Source organism: Cygnus atratus, chromosome 13, assembly GCF_013377495.2.
Source record: "Cygnus atratus isolate AKBS03 ecotype Queensland, Australia chromosome 13, CAtr_DNAZoo_HiC_assembly, whole genome shotgun sequence".
Lineage (NCBI taxonomy): Eukaryota > Metazoa > Chordata > Aves > Anseriformes > Anatidae > Cygnus > Cygnus atratus.
In genome coordinates, this window is record NC_066374.1 from 13,484,352 (window position 1) to 13,500,369 (window position 16,018).

General features: G+C 40.9%; 1 protein-coding gene and 1 non-coding gene across 5 annotated transcripts; both read right to left on the reverse strand.

Annotated features, from left to right (window-relative positions):
* Positions 1-3,709: 3,709 nt before the first annotated feature.
* Positions 3,710-14,510, reverse strand: LOC118245540 (PABIR family member 2-like). 4 transcript variants are annotated; one of them, XM_035541827.2, is made up of 10 exons: positions 14,282-14,510; positions 13,765-13,843; positions 12,377-12,433; positions 11,958-12,001; positions 11,825-11,879; positions 11,498-11,599; positions 10,152-10,240; positions 9,543-9,604; positions 6,755-6,851; positions 3,710-5,687 (listed from the first exon to the last, which is right to left on the reverse strand). In XM_035541827.2, exons 1-10 carry the CDS (start codon positions 14,395-14,397, stop codon positions 5,537-5,539), a joined length of 852 nt encoding a protein of 283 aa, XP_035397720.1. In that variant the 5' UTR covers positions 14,398-14,510; the 3' UTR covers positions 3,710-5,536. The 4 variants fall into 4 exon arrangements, with proteins under 4 accessions (XP_035397720.1, XP_035397719.1, XP_035397718.1 ...); XM_035541826.2 differs by having other exon boundaries at positions 9,543-9,607; positions 14,282-14,508; XM_035541825.2 differs by lacking the exon at positions 14,282-14,510 and adding an exon at positions 13,936-14,076.
* Positions 5,774-5,921, reverse strand: LOC118245644 (small nucleolar RNA U109). The gene has a single exon (XR_004777917.1). It is a non-coding gene; the product is annotated as a small nucleolar RNA U109 (small nucleolar RNA).
* Positions 14,511-16,018: the final 1,508 nt, after the last annotated feature.

Here is a 16,018-nt window from a genome sequence, read left to right on the forward strand (position 1 = left end):
TCAAAAATCCCAGACTCTGTTATACCCCAAAATGAGGGACAAAAAAGCACCCACGAAGTCCACCAGGAATTTTACCACAGCTATTTGGTAAGAAAGTCAACGTATGGTAATTAACAGCAAACGATAATTGTGTTCGTATAAGAGGTAAAATCTCATGCTCCTCAGAAATAAAATAAGGGAGACTAAGGATGTCAGAATCATTATTATAGCTGAAAATGATGCTTTTTTGGATGGTTCAGACAGGAACGCTAGACAGCCTGGTGTCAGCAACGGGCCTGCTGAATCATAGGGGATTGTTACCACAGTGCTATTCAGAGACCTGAGGCAGGCCATGCCCTCCGTCTGTTGTCGATGAACAAAACTTGTGGTCTTTCAGCACTAAGTTCCTCTTCGCAGGACAGAGAAGCATTTGGGGGTGAAAGCACGCTAGATGTTGTTGCTGTGTTACTAAGGATATGTTCAAAACACTACTTCCTACGTTTAAAGAGAGAGAGAGAGAGAGAGAGCCTGCTATCAAACCAGCCAAATTGGTTTAACTAAAAATAGGTGTTTCTTTGTTCTGTGTTTTCAGCTTTTATTTCTTTTAAAACACCAGTCTTTCATGATCACTAAAGCTAACACGCATTCTTTGTTAATAGCAAGAACCTACCTACCTACCCTGCATTTCCAGACTTGACAATATAAGAAGAACAAAACAAATTGCTCCACGTTTAAAAAGAAAACACTGGCCCTGGCACACTTGTCACAGTCAAGACTCAAAACCAAGGCCCAATAGGCCCCATATCAAAAGGCTTTCAGATCTAAAAGCAAGTAATAGAAAGCAGCTTTAATGCAAAATGGTTCGGACTGAAACAAGAGACTTCCGCTAAGTGCCCAGCACACTAATAAAAGGATAGCCTTGAGGTACACGTACAAGTTAAAAGTGGAAGTTGTGTGCCTTTGTATTCATGGGAATGGTAGTGCCAAGCCAGCAGCCCCGGTCATTATAACCTGCTTACATGAAGACTCTTCATTTGTAGCAGGAAATAAGTACAGGCTATCATGCTTAAACCAGCTCTGCAGCCTATTTACTTCCTCAGAAAACAGGCCTGCCCTAAAATACCCTAAAATAACATCTACTTTTGATTTAACCCTGATGACAAAGGTCTTAGCCATGAATTAGATAACCAGTCCTTAAAGAAGCTTGATCACCAGTTCCATGTCCTCTCCAAAGATGGCCATAGAAGTAGGACAAGTGCTAACCGAATTTTGATCGGCAGGCATAGCTTTGTTTTGGGGATGGATTGAACAAAATAGTCCTAGATTTGACAAGGAGTCTTTTCCTCTAAGTTTGAATAGCCTCTACCCTCATAAAAGCCTCAGCTGCTTGAAACACTTGTTTTTTATTTGAAAATTAGGTGGATAAACCAGGTCTATGTTTGGGGCTAAAATTCTAATTTATAGTCAAAGGAGTTAGTACATCCTTCAGCAGCTCACTGGATCACCTGGTACTTTAAATAATCCATTTTACAATAATCACCAGATTTGCTAAGAATTATTTAATAAATCTCAAGACTGAAATATTGAATAGAAGGCAAAGTCCCTTCGCTCTTACTAGGGACTGTTGCCATTTATATCATAACCTTGGAATACAAGAGGCAGTCTGTATAGCTCCAAAAATATTTCTTGGCCTTTAGTCCAAAAAAGCAAATGAAACTGTCCAATGACTTCATGAAATATTTGAACAAATATTAACGCAAAGCTTTTTTGTTGTTGTTGTTATGAAATTACCAGGAATATTTTATGCAGATGAAATTCCTCCATGAAAAACAAGTTTTCATCTTTGTTGTCACACGGTATATTACTCAGATCTACAGATAAGAATGTGAACATTTGCAAAAAATAATTTCCCAAGGGTTATCTACTCCAGTACACACAGTCAGAGTCCTCAATCTGCCTAAGCCTGTTCAAGTTAACCTCTGCATACAGTCCCCAACACGGTTCTGCCTAGAGAAATCTCCCAAGCTGTAGTCTTACATTTAAAATGCCTTCAGCATTTCCAGTCATTAAAATGAGTATTTCTATGAAATTTTAAAAAATCCCACTTTACCAATTTTATGTAGTATAGCTTTCCTTGTGCATTTCAAGAATGAGTTTTCCAATAAAGTCTGCAGGACTCAGATTTACATCCTCACCCACTGACAGTTTAATTAATTTAATTGTAGGAGAAAGTATTTAATCACATACAGTCAGAAAAACAGCCCCTTAAATACAGGCTTTTGGGCCCAATCTGAAATTCAATGAATTAGAATGAAACATGCATACTGCAATCCATTTCCTGATTCAGAACACTTGATATTATCAAAACAGAGTTCCAGAGCTGACATATTTTTTTTTTAACCTCTCTAAACAACTTGTAAAATCCTTCCAGCATTTTTTAAACCTGCTAAGAAAGGAGTCAGTATACTTCAGGTATAAAGGCAGTGCTAGTCTAGTTGTAATGAACTGTACAAACATCAACATCATAATGCTGTGCTAGTTAACATATTAAAAATATGCCACCTAAAATGCTGCTTGAATGACACAGATATCTGCTAGTATCTTAACTTTTGGTTCAATAGTTACAACATAAGAAGGAATCATCACTGGTGATTCTCTGCAGTACATGTGCATTAATGATTTATTTCAAAAAAAAAAAAAGAAGGTGGGGAAAGACGGGAATTCTCATATTCCTGTTTAACTCATTATGGCAATTCAGCACAAGTAAGTCTGATGAAGTCAAAAAAAAAAACACAAAAAACAGTGCTGTGTCAGTGGTTATCTGTTAAAGCTGACTACCAGCACCAGCTGGTGTTCTTCCCCAAAGTGATATCTAGTTACAGACAAGACAGTTAATAAATCCAGAAATGCAACTTTTCAGTTTTAGTCAGATTGTGCTGTACTAGCCTTTACACTGCAGTAAAGATCAATTCCGTAAGCAGCAGAAACTCACATGCATTTAGGTGCAAATATCAACTATTAGAGTATTAGAAGACTTCATCTGTTTAGTTTTAAAATGAGCGAGTGGTATTACAGTTGTGAGTGTTAAATACAGTCCTAGATGGGACCTATTACAATTACAAAAAAGACATTTCATCTTGAAACAACAGACAAAGCATGTGTGTATTATATATATACATATATTTTATAAAAGAGCGATGCTTTCTGAAGAGTGGAGAATAGCCAGAACACTAAAAAAATGCTGTAACAAGAGCCATTATTTGTGCGTTTGCTTTATGAAGCTTACATTCTAATGTTTACAAAGGGCAGCACTTATATAAGACTCTCCACTAACAAACAAATCTGGAATACATCAATTGTACAGGTAAGCCAGCCAAAAATAAGCGATAGCTATGCTCTTCTCAGTTTTAAGAAAGCATGCAATAGGTTTGCCCCTTCTGCCACCCCTTGTTCAGATTTGTAGATCACAGAACCAATAAAAGCACAGTATAATGAAACCGGGGCACAGGTAACAGGTTGAATTTTATCACAGACTGTTTATCAATATTTTTGCAAATGTAATAGCAGCCTTCTTTCAGCATCAAAAAGGCAGAGAAGATACAAGCATGAATAAAAAAATAATTAAGCGATTTAAGACATCAAAAATTCAAGAAATAGCACTGTGCATATACAAATAAAATTAACATTCAATACTGTAGAGCTCATTTAAAAATGGCACCAATGGACAATATTTTACAATATGCACATTTATTTCAGGTGGGGAACTAATGCTCCACAGGTGAAGATGACAATACAAATGATAGTGCCACTGTTGGCCCATTATGGTACTTCTTACAATTTAATGAAAACACTTTAAAAAATAATCTGGTATGTACATGTCTTCTGGAAACTCAACGGCTTCTTCAGAACAGAAAAAAACTATGGTTCTCCCCCTCCCCTTTTTAGCCAGACAATATTGCCAGAGATTGTGCTCACTTTTAAAGCACATAATCTTACTTTAAATTCAGTGCTATTTTCTTTCAAAAAGATCAGTTGTACTTTCAGATAACAAAAGCAATTATGTTACAAACATTCAAAAATGGAAGCTTATGATTCTGGCAGACAATGTTGCGTATTAAATACAAACCAGCCAGCAATTACCGAACATAAAAAACTTATTCAATCATAAAAAAATACTATAATTCATCACCACAGACTTTTTACATAGTTATAAATAATAAATAGCATAACACAGTAGATTACAAACGGATTTATTTTGCCCCGTTGAAGTCTTTAAAAAGTAAAATCTCTATTGTCTTTCCTCAGACTGACCAAAGTACTGTATCGAGACTAGTCATAGTCCAAATGTAACTCCTTAGCCAGACAAATTTGCAGAGCTTGTATTCAATCTAAATTTTAAGGTCTCTCCTTACAAATCGAACGTTCACTTTGCCATTCGCCCTGCTCATTACGAAGGCATAAACGCTGTCTATAGCAGCTTCAAAAGTCACTGCGTAGGCTGCCATCTCACAGCGTGGTTCGGACTGCCCACAGCACCTTGCAACGGAGCACACACCTCGGAAAGGAACGCTAAGGAAAGCAGCACTGACGACAGAATCTGGTAAGCACTCTATAAACAAGCTGTACACAAAGGACTTCCCTCCCCCCCCCCCCTCTGGTTTACATTCCGTAATTCTGTAACAATGTCCCCTAAGGCACAAAAATACCTGTGACCTCAATGCCACAGGAGACATTGATGGTGCCATACATGTTCTCCTACACAGTAGTTTAAATAACTTAGTTATCTGCACTGTATGTCTTAGATCGAGGCATGGATTAATTTTCCTTGGCCAAACGTTGCTGATTATTGACCGTATTTTCATATAGTCCATAGGACGAAGGATCTGGGGAGAAAACTACGCAGCTATTTCGATCACGTTCATTCGCAGAATATTGTTATTTCTTCACCGACGGCAAAAGTGGCAGTCGTTAGTTTTTGTTTTTTTTTTTAAATGTAATAGAGTGAGATTTCCAGACCCATTGTGGTCTCCTGTAACAAAAGTGACTAGCAGCACTAAGAAAAATTTGTTTTCTCCCTTCTGCAAAAAGAATTTGAGGCTAGTGACTAACGAAAAAAAAAGCAAGAATAGTTTTACTTATTGGTTGAAGTGCCAGACAATAAATTAGTATTTTCAAATCCTTTTGAACCAAATTATTTCCCTAGACATAGTGACCACAATAATGATAAAAGTATTTTCCTAAAAATTGCAACACTAATAGGTAGATACCTATCTCGGAATCAAAAAGTGTATGCAAGTTCTTGAAAGCAAGAAGTTAGTATAATCTGAGCAGACATCTTGTTTAAAAAATAAATCCGCAAAACCAGACATTAATATGGCCTACAATGTCCATTAAATGGATAAATCAAAATCACTGGAAAGTTGCCAAGGATTACAGTTACACTAATTTTCCATGTAATAATCCTCATGTTAACGGTTCAAGGATCAGAGTTCGTTTCTCTGTACGAGTGTACAGTAAGGGAACAGCACAGCCAAACACTGACTCAGAACTGATTAAGTCACTTAGGTGAGAGATCATCCATCAAAATGAATGAAGAGCATGAATTTGAACACGTTACTGGAGACTCTGTGGTTATGCTGCCTTTAGTCAGCGAATCAGAGGAAGAGCCAACACTGCTGCTACTCCCATCAAGTATGTCTGAAGACAGGCTGAGGAAAAAGAAAATGGTTATTTAGTAACACAGGCACCATGAATTTGTCTACAAAGCTAATGTTCTTTTTCTCCTTTGTAGGAAAGATGTAGGAGACATATACTACCACTCAGTCTTTACTCCAAGACTGGCAGCCCTGAAGACTCCTTGTTTTCTGTAGCATGTTATATGTATATTCATGCTCCTTAAGGGAATGAGGAGCAGAATTTTTGTTTTTTTTTTTAACATGCAGAATAAATTACTGCTCTGATTTTAATCGGTTACAGAAAGGAGATGACAACTAACAAGCAAAATCTTAAAAGGTTACAGGAAAGAAATAATAAGAATCTAATCACCAACGCAGCATAGAAGTCATTATTTAGCTATTATGTTTTTAAATGTTACACTACTCAAAGCAAGATTTTGAAATGCATTTTTCCTTTTTAAGTAAGGAATTACTCTGTTTGGATTCTGAAGTCTTGACACACGATTCCAGACAGCTTGTAAAAAAGATGCTTTTGTAATTTAGCTGGAAGTAAAATGAACAAAATATTTCTAGGTCCCAATTCCATAAGTATATTGAAATTATAGTAATGCAGAGTTGATATTTTTAGAATACTTAGTATCTGACTTCCGACAAAGTATTCAGGTTTTTATGATCATAATACAGAAAGGAGACAGACTTAACACTAAAAATCTTGAACTTGTCAATATGAACTATGTGACTGCAGCAACTATTCACACACGTCTAGGCATTCAGGTAAGTGCCACAGATACTATACAATCACTGCCTACAAAATACTGAAATGATGAAGCATCTTCAGATGAAGTAACTTCGCTAATGAACTAATCGGGATTTATAACGACTATATTCAGAACGACAGTTTTGACACACAAAGCCCAGGCTAGTGTCTGCTCAGGAAGAATTGATCAAATGGACAGGAACATTATCACACTACACCATCACAGAATTCCCAGTAATACGTATATGCAAGCTATATGCAAAATACTTTTTTCTGAAGAACAGAAGGATTGGTATAGATGCACATTCCCTGGTTTGGCAGTTTAGGGCACGCAATATTTTACCATGAACTGAGATCTGTCAGATGTGTAACATCTGGAGAAAGCATGTTGGTTGTTCCTTGAAAAAGTCTCTTTGGCTGACTTTCAGTTTCCATTTCACCTAAAGAAAATAGCGCAAATAATCAAACTCACTTGAGTCTCTGGAATGTCCATTTAATATTTTTCTGTTGTAAGAGAGAAGTTTGTCCCATAATAGAGCAAGCTTGCATTTATGACATGGTAAGTCCTCTAGTTCAGTCAATCAAGCACTCAGATAAGACATGAATTTTATGCTAGCTGTTGTTTAACCATCTAGTCCATTCTTTAACTAATGCTTCGGCAGTATCTGACAGGCTACAGTGAAAGATCTCAAAGACACAAGAACAGGCACTTGCTAAGTTCAGACTACAATCAAACAAAATAATCTAAAGCAAAACTAATTACTGTGGCATAATTTTAAGCAAGCAGTTGAGATAAGGCAACTGACATATCCGAAAATCTGGAGATTAAAATTCTTAGTGGTTACGGAAATAGAAATGCCAGCTTGGTACACAGTTTCGCCCTCCTGAGTACAACAAATACTTAAACGTATGTACACTTTTACATAAAAGCTGAATAGAAAAAAATGAGCATGTGTATGCATTTCCAATTACTCATCATGGATCAGACTTTGTACCTGTAATCATCTACTGACATTAAAAGATTAAACATGATGGGGAGAATTCATAAGGTCTGTTTAGTATAATCCGCCCTGAGAACGAGCTAGCTCATTAATAGCTTCTGTATAACAGACATTTTGAAATACCAAGAACTTGCAGATAACAAGCTTAAAAGAAAACCCTCTCTGCTACAATATACTTTAATTTTCAGCTTGGCAGCAAAAACACAGGAAACGGAAATAACTTTGTCTTTTTACCTACCAGCAGCTGCAGTGTCAGTTTGAAAATCTGACAGTTTGAAAAGTTTGAAGTTTGAAAAACTTCACAAAGACAAAGCTGCACTGCACAGCACAATTAGTATTAATTCCCTATTGCAGTGAAATGTTCTCAAATGCTTGATGCATTTAGGCAAATAAATTAGGTTCATTTATATGGATTAGATATTTTAAAGTTAGGTAACATTTGGAACTATTCCTTGATATTTCCAGTAAAAACCCTGTATCTCCACCTTGTAGAAGATGCTCCACCACAGCACACAGGGTGAGGAAAGCCTGCCCTTTACCTGTTCTGTTTTTAATACCCTTTACAATTGTACACAAGCTATTTTAAGTAAAACATCACAGCATGAATATCTACTCCCTGTTTATCACTGAGCTTCATACACTTTTGTTCATTTTTTAATGATTCTAAAATTCACAGAAATTAATAGCCAAGACGGAATTGACATCTATGAGAAAATATTTCCTTCTCCCTTGTCAATCCAATTAGGCTACACTCTTTATCTGACAGGACAAGCAGTCAGTCCTAAAAAAAAAAAAAAATACAACTTTTCCTGAAGGCTAAATCATATATCTAAGTCTTGTAAAATAAAATGACATGCTTTTGGTGCATTTAAGAATGCGTAAGTAAAAAAAACAGATATCCAGAAAGGCTAAACATAGCTAGAGGCACACTTGTACATGTTAATCTTACAATTCCACTACAGCCAGTACAGATAATGTTTCTAGGATGTAGTTTGAATATCCTTAACACAGACTACTGTCAAGAAAGAATGCAGTTTTCCTCATTCAGGAGGAAACCTCTTGAAATTCAACAAAGGCAAATAAATGCAGCACCCTGCACGTGGGGAAGAATACTCCCTCCCCCCTCAAAAAAAACACCAGTGCAAGCTGGGGGCTGACCTGCTGGAAAGCAGCTCTGCAGAGAGGGACCCGGGAGTCCTGGTAGACAGCAGGCTGACCACGAGGCAGCAATGGGCCCTTGTGGCCAAGAGTATCCGGAGGTGCATTGGGAAGAGCACTGCCAGCAGGTCGAGAGAGGTGGGTCTCCCCCTCTGCTCAGCACTGGTGAGGCCTCAGCTGGAGTACTCTGTCCAGTTCTGGGCTCCCCAGTACAAGAGGGATGTGGAGCTCCTGAAGCCAGTCCAGCTAAGGGCTACTAAAATTATAAGGAACTGAAGCATCTCATATATAAGGAAAGAGTGAGGGAGCCAGGTCTGTTCAGCCTGGAGAAGAGAAGGCTTCACATCTTTACTCTGAGGGTGACTGAGCACTGGAACAGGATGTCCAGGGAAGGTGTGGGGTCTCCTTCCCTGGTGATCATTCAAAAGCCATCTGGACACAACCCTGGGTAATGTGCTCTAGGGGATCCTGCTTCAGCAGGGGTGGGGTTGGACTATGCCATCTCCAGCGGTCCCTTCCAACCTCAACCGTTCTCTGATTCTGTAAAAGAACAACGACCTGCCCTGCTCTCGTCTCTCTCTCTCACCTTCTCAACTTTCATAGTAAAAACAAACATTCAGTAAGTACTAAGTTTAGAAGATACTGCATGATAAGCAACATTCCTTGGATGATCTGAAGGGTGTGCACCGCACAGTGGTTACTCTTAGGAATGCCAGGGCTCACAAATATTCACAAACATTTAATGTGATGTGGAATAAAGTTTGCCTCTTTCAAGCAGTAGCTGTTTTAATGTTTTTCATTCTTGCATTTTAGACTAGCTACTTTATTATGTTTGTAGATTACAATTGGTAAATTCCAGTTCACCATGGATACAAGCACATTTTATTTACAGGAAAACAACAAAGAAAAGTGTATCTTCCTGCTGCAAACCTACATCCATACTAAAGCATCTGACAATGTAAATACACATACCTTTTCTTTTAATAGGGCCAAGAACACTAGGCCTGATACAGTTGATTGGACTTTGACTCCTCCTGCTAGAGGAAACATTGATAGTAAAGGTTCCAAGTTTGAACACCACCATACTTAGCACCAAATCAACACAACCATATATCAAATGTTTGTTAAAGCTATTCTTGTATAACTGGAATGCTTAGGGAATCTGAATACACAAAGAAATGCTGCCTATTAGAGCAAATTATCTGCCATAGAAAATTTGTTGAAGTTTTCTATGGTCTTCTCCTTCTCTTAGGACATGCTCACTTCAAGCCATTTCTATCTTCAGTATAATATTTACGTAAAATTGATATAGCGACAAATTAATGAAGCTCACTTGAAGGACCAAGGAATTTCCTCACAAGATACAAAGTCTAGTTTAAAGTTGACTCAGATTCTTGTAAGAACACTCATGTAAAGCTACTGTTGGTAAAGAATGAACTTGCAGAGCATTTTTACATGGCAATGCTTCAGCTATTCTAAAAATGAAGCCTCTTTTAATGCTTTGGCATCAGCATTAACTATCTTTATGCTAGCCTTGGAATTTAAGCCAATGTATACCTGTTGCTTTCAGAAGTTACTTACTTGGAGAATCGCCTTGTTGGACTGGGAATAGGACTTGGAGGTAATCCATTACTGCTCACAAACATTTGCAATGACGGTGAAAAACATTGCTGCAGAATAAATTACATAAAGATGATTCAGAATTCCCTTTTAAATACTTAAGTGTCACTCCCCCAATCAAAATACCCTCAATTAAAGAAAAGCTAGTAACAGAATAAGGCAGAAACGATTAAACACAATCTTAGAGGAATTAAAACTTAACTTGCAGAAATACACTGGCTAACGCAATACTGCTCAGATTAATCTGAAATTCAAAACCATATGAAATCCAAAATTTAAATAGACTGTTTTCTAAATAAAACTGTTGCTTCTGTTCTTCCCTTTACAGTTAGAAATAGCAGTACAGTACTCAGGACTTACTTTTTTCCAAGACATTTGTTATGCAAACCAGCTGAGTTTACTCAAAATATTTGAAAATACCTGAAAATTTAACACAATCTGCCAGAGCAGAACAGACTATTTAGCTCTGTGATCCTGTAGCTTATTTGATCTTAGCCCGCGAATACCCAAAGCTAAGCACACAAATATTTCTGTCAAGTTCACTACTACTATACAGTTCCTATTCCAAAGGTACAGGATGAGCTTCCAGCACTAGTGTTGTACTACTAGGAGCAGGACTGCAATAAAACAATAGCAGTACAAAAGCAGAACCACAAAAGAAAAGGCTGAGAACAAGGTCAGGCAGCCCACCTTTAAACACAGTTACCATTTTTTCTGTGCTAACATTTCAGTTTTCCCATCCTTACTGAAAAAAGCAGTTTATCCAAGATTCACCTTTTTCCTTTTCCAGCATTTGCTATCAGTCTTCAGTGCAAATTAAGCCTGCCCAAATTCGAGCTGAGTCCTTCAGTGAGTTTATGCCTTCCTTTCCATAACCAATATATTACTCCTCCTCACCACACAGATTTGCAGCTTCTGATACTTGCCTACTCTCTTCCTCTCCACATACAATACGTTCAGATTTTGGTGCTTCTTCCCCAGCATGCCCCAATTATGCAGTTGAAGATCATGTCCGTATATGATTACTACAATGACCTCTTCTAGCTTCCCTGGAACCAGAATCCTAACCACCCAAACATTACACAGACAGAAGCAAGTGAAAACATGCAGTGTGAAAGAAATAGCACACTGCTTAAACTCTGCAGGCTCTAAGATAAGCATCTGATTCTTAGAAAACAGTAATATGTGGATTTGGGTTGGGTTTTGTCATTGCTGGTTTTTAAACTGTCAGTCTGTGAAGTTTCACACCTTCACAGTTCACCTTCACTGAAAATTCTAAGATGTGTTTGGTGTTTCACTCATCCTACCTTTCCTATTCCTCTTGTAGGTGAAGGTGCCGGCGAAACTGGAATGAAGTCTATTCTCTTTGGGGAGGAAGATTTCTCAGACTTGTCCAAGTCATTGTCGCTCTGTAAATATAAAAGTTTCAAACTTCACAGTTGCACAAGACATTACCTTAGAACCCAAGCTACAACCTTCCATGGAAAGTTGTTAGGCCAACTATGCAAAAGAGCTAAAACAGATGAACTTCAGTTTATCTTAGATTATTTCCACAGTTACTCCTCTCTTTCCCTTAAATTCATCAGTTGAGCGTAGAAGTGGAATTAAATATGAAACATCTATAAAGAGATTACCAGGCTCAAGCTTTCCTCCCATGATTGGCTTATCTGCATTGCTGTTTGCACTTCCCTAGAATACAAAAAATCCCATCAGTAGCTACAAAGAGGATGACTGACTGTTTTATCATCTTGTTTCAATAACACTCACCTTTCGTGTGCTGTTTCTCTGTTCATTAAATCCACTCCTTCTTCCTGCAGGAGATAAACATTCTAAGTTTTTCTATAACATCTGTTCATCACAGGTACTTCGAATAATACTCATGATTCAGTAATTTGCTTTTAGAATTGAAATATGGACAGTAGGAGCTCTCCAGAAAGAAAAACTGCTACAAACCTACCTCAGCATTCCTCTTAAGGAAACAGCACTCCAAAAATGCAAGGTAGTTGAAACATGACAACGATAAGCCTTGCAATGACACTTCCATGTTGAAATTAAATCTTTTTTAGCTGTTTCCTCTAATACTTGAAAAACTCAATAGGAAAGAAACTCGCATTATATAAGTATTTCAGTATTATCTAAATGCTTTTCATTCTGTTACTAAATGTATAGTTAAAAACCTCACTTACCCTTCTGATCTGATGAAGTCGACTACTAGGAATACGAATGGGAGATGATGACAGCAACTGAAAAAAAGCGACAGCCACCATGATTAAATCGCAAACCAACAGCTTGCATCCACCCTTACACCTACATTTTTGTTGAATTAAAAATGAGCTGTACAACTACATGTGGATGACTCAAATAATGTTGCAAAATGAAAACACTGACCTTCAAAAGAAAAGACTAGTTTTACTACTTACAAATTCATTCTGTCACTCTGCAAGCGGTGCTGATCTCAGAGTTGCATGCTCTTAGTATCTCAAGTGCACAAACAGCTGTATGTGCCGTTTAGGCAAGAGAGGGATTATAAATGAAACTGAGAATATTATTTAATTCCCTACTGTCTAGAATAAGATGACAGACCCCTGTACTAACTTACTCAACCAGCTCCCTTTTATAGAGTGTTTCAGCTCCGTCTTCAACAGCATTCTGTAAACCTTTACTTTTGCAATTGCAAAGCATCTTATGCATCTAATCCCTCTGAACCTTTGGCCAGTGCCACATACAAACAGCCAACAGTTCTCACTCAGGATGCCCATGCGTCTGTCTACCTGACACCTACTATTTGAGTTCCAAAGTTTCGGAGTCTGCTTTTAAACATACCTCATAACAAAAGACTTTGAACTAAAACTCCATCTCGTTTTTTCTGAACAAGATAAAAAACACAGAAGTAACGCATATTTTAGGACTTCACATTCCACAGGTTTTGAGAAAAACAGGATTTAATTTTCACTACCCTTGGGTGAGAGAGAAAAAAAATAGCAGGGAAGAGCACACAGCTGAGCACAAGCTGACAATAAAGAAAGGAAGAAAAGTGAAATGTAACATCTTTGAAAAACGAAGTAACTGCACTACTGTACCCTAACAGATTTATAACAGGGGGCAGAATAACACCCAGGATATAAGACTCTTCTTCATGTGATTCTCTGATGTCTAGCGTCCAGCCTTTGCAAAAAAAAAAAAAAAAAAAGTGGCCTCATGAAAAAAACAGGTCAATGGAGTACTGCAAATCCCTCTCTTCCGTTTTTACAACAAATTAAAAGAACCATTCAAGACTTTCAATTGTGATAGCAGTTGTCTCTTCCTATCCATGTTCAGGTCCAAATTAACATTAAGATGGTACTTAATACCAGAAATCACTCATGGCTCCAGATATTGTTCCGTTCTTGGGTATATACAGCTAATGCACAAGCATTATTTTATTGTAGGCAGCAGCTGCAGGTGAAAAATGCATATTCTGCAGTCTGGAATCTTGCTCTGACGCTTAGCGCAAACACAAATCAAGTTTAACTTCATTTCTCCAGCCCAATTACTTCTTGTTAGGTGTAAACAAAACATGCTTAAGATTCCTTACCATACTGTGACGGCTCATAACTGTTGTACTGTTCCTGCGAGTTCGCAACACGTAAGGCTGAAAAACCTGCGAGTTGTCACTGCAGGAAGAAAAAAAAAAAAAAAAAAAGGCTTTGTGAGCAGCCTTCTAAGGTGTGCTTTCCTTAAAACTACGCAGTGCTACGGTACGTACTCCCATCTCCAGTGCACGGAAAACATCCATTTTACTTCTACAGCTACACCGCTGTACCGAAGGCGGCTGGCTAGCACTTCTCCTTGCCGGCCCCCGGAGCTGTGCCGGGCACGGCTCTGCAGCTGCCAGAGCAGACGTGCCCCCCGCACCGCCAGGGCCGAGCGAGGCATCTCGGAGGCCTCCGGCGCGCCCCAGCCACCACGCAGGGCGCAGGGCGGGCTGGGGCCGGCACCGCCCGGCCGGCACCGGGACCCCGCGGGCCCCAGGGCGCTCCCGGGGCGGCCGAGGGCTCCGGGCCCGGGCCCTGCCGAGCGGAGCGGTGCGGGCCGGGCCGGGCCGCGCTCACCTGAGCCCGTGGATGAGGGGGGCGCTGTTGGATCTCCTCAGGCCGCCCCCGTCGCTCGGGGCCGCGGCGCTCCCCGGCGGCAGCTCCAGGTCCAGCTCCATTTTCTCCTGAGCCATCGCGGCTCCGGCCCCGGCCCCGGCCCCGGCTGCGCCTGCGGCTCGTCCCGCTCCGCCGCGACGCCCATTCACTGCCGGCGGCCGCCGCCGCTCCTCATCTCGCGCCGCCGCCGCCGCTCCCCACGGCGCGGTGCGGCCGCCCCTACAGGCCCCGCGGGCGGCGCCGCGGGCAGGGGCCGGGGGCGCGCCGGGCCCGCCGAGGGGGGCGGCCCCAGCAGCGCCCCATGCCGGGGGCAGCCCCTACAGGCCCCTACAGGCCCCTTCCCACCCCGCGGCTCCCGGGGCCGCCGCCGCCTGCGGACGGGACGGGACGGGACGGGACGGGACGGGACGGGCGCGGAGGGCAGGGCACGGGAGGGGAGCGGAGCGAGCACCTCGGGCCCGACGCCCCCCACAGCCCCGGCGCCGCCGCCCAGCGCGCATGCGCTGGAGGCAGGGCGGGGGCACAGCTCCCAGCTAACCGCCCGCCGCGGCGCACGCGTCCCGCCGCCGCCCGCCGCTACCGCGCATGCCCACGGGAGCCGAGTCGGGCCCGAGCCCCGGCTTCGGCTCCTCTCGGGCTCCCGAGAGCCTCCGGAGCGGGAGCGCGCGCCGATTGGCCGTCGGGGCGGGGCGTGTGTTTGAAATGGGCCAGTGGGCGGCGGGGCGGCGGCCGCGGCACGCGGGAACGCGGTGTGTGGGGCCGCGGGTTCGAGTCCGGCGGTGGCCGGGCCAGGAGGGGGAGGCAGCAGGGGGAGGGCCCCGCAGCCCTGCCCGGCTTCGGGTCCTCTCTGTCCGCAGCTTGAATCGCGCTGCCTTTTCTGGTCGCTCCTAAATTTTGTGTTGCTGCGAAAGAATGTAATGTTTTTGATGAGTAATGAGAATGTGGACGTCTGCGCTGCCTCCGGAGACGTAGCACAAAGGTCACTAGGAGACAAGCAATTCCCATTCTTGGCTGTGTTTAAGTTTGGGACTGACCTTTCTCACTCAATTCCAAGCGCTTAAAATATTTCAGTTTGTGTTTTCTGATTGCTTTTTATTTTTTAAATATCTGTCTACAATAACAGCTGCAATACACATGTTTGTCTCTTCAGGGTCCTTAACAGCATCACATTTCAAAAAGTTCTTATTTCTTCCGGGAAATAGCTATTGTTTTTTTTTTCGAGAGCGTTAAGCACAGAAAAAGTTGGCGTGGAAAACTTTAAGTTCTTGCTATTTCAACTTTCTTAACTGGAAATATGGCTGCATAAATTATTCTGCTACTTGAAAAGGACTGAATGTAGATGACCTTAGGTAACTGAGTAGAACTGTCCATACAGTGTGCTATTTATTATGTACCTGCTTGCATTTTTTGTCAATCAAGACTGAATCAAATGCTTTCCATTGTTCTGCGCTCAATGCAGGACTCTAATCAACTGTTTTTGTTGAAGTTTAGTATTTCTTGTGTTATACTGATGCTATTGAAGAACTTTGTGCCTACTGTGTATCTGAGGTGACTTAACAGGGCCTACACATAGTACACTTAAAGTATTTTCAAGCTTTATCAACATGTGTTTATATTGAAAAACCTGGAGACAAAGTTCCCTGCCTTGTATAATTGCAGAAGGAAAACCTTTTACAGCCTTGTGCCATTGCTTCCGCT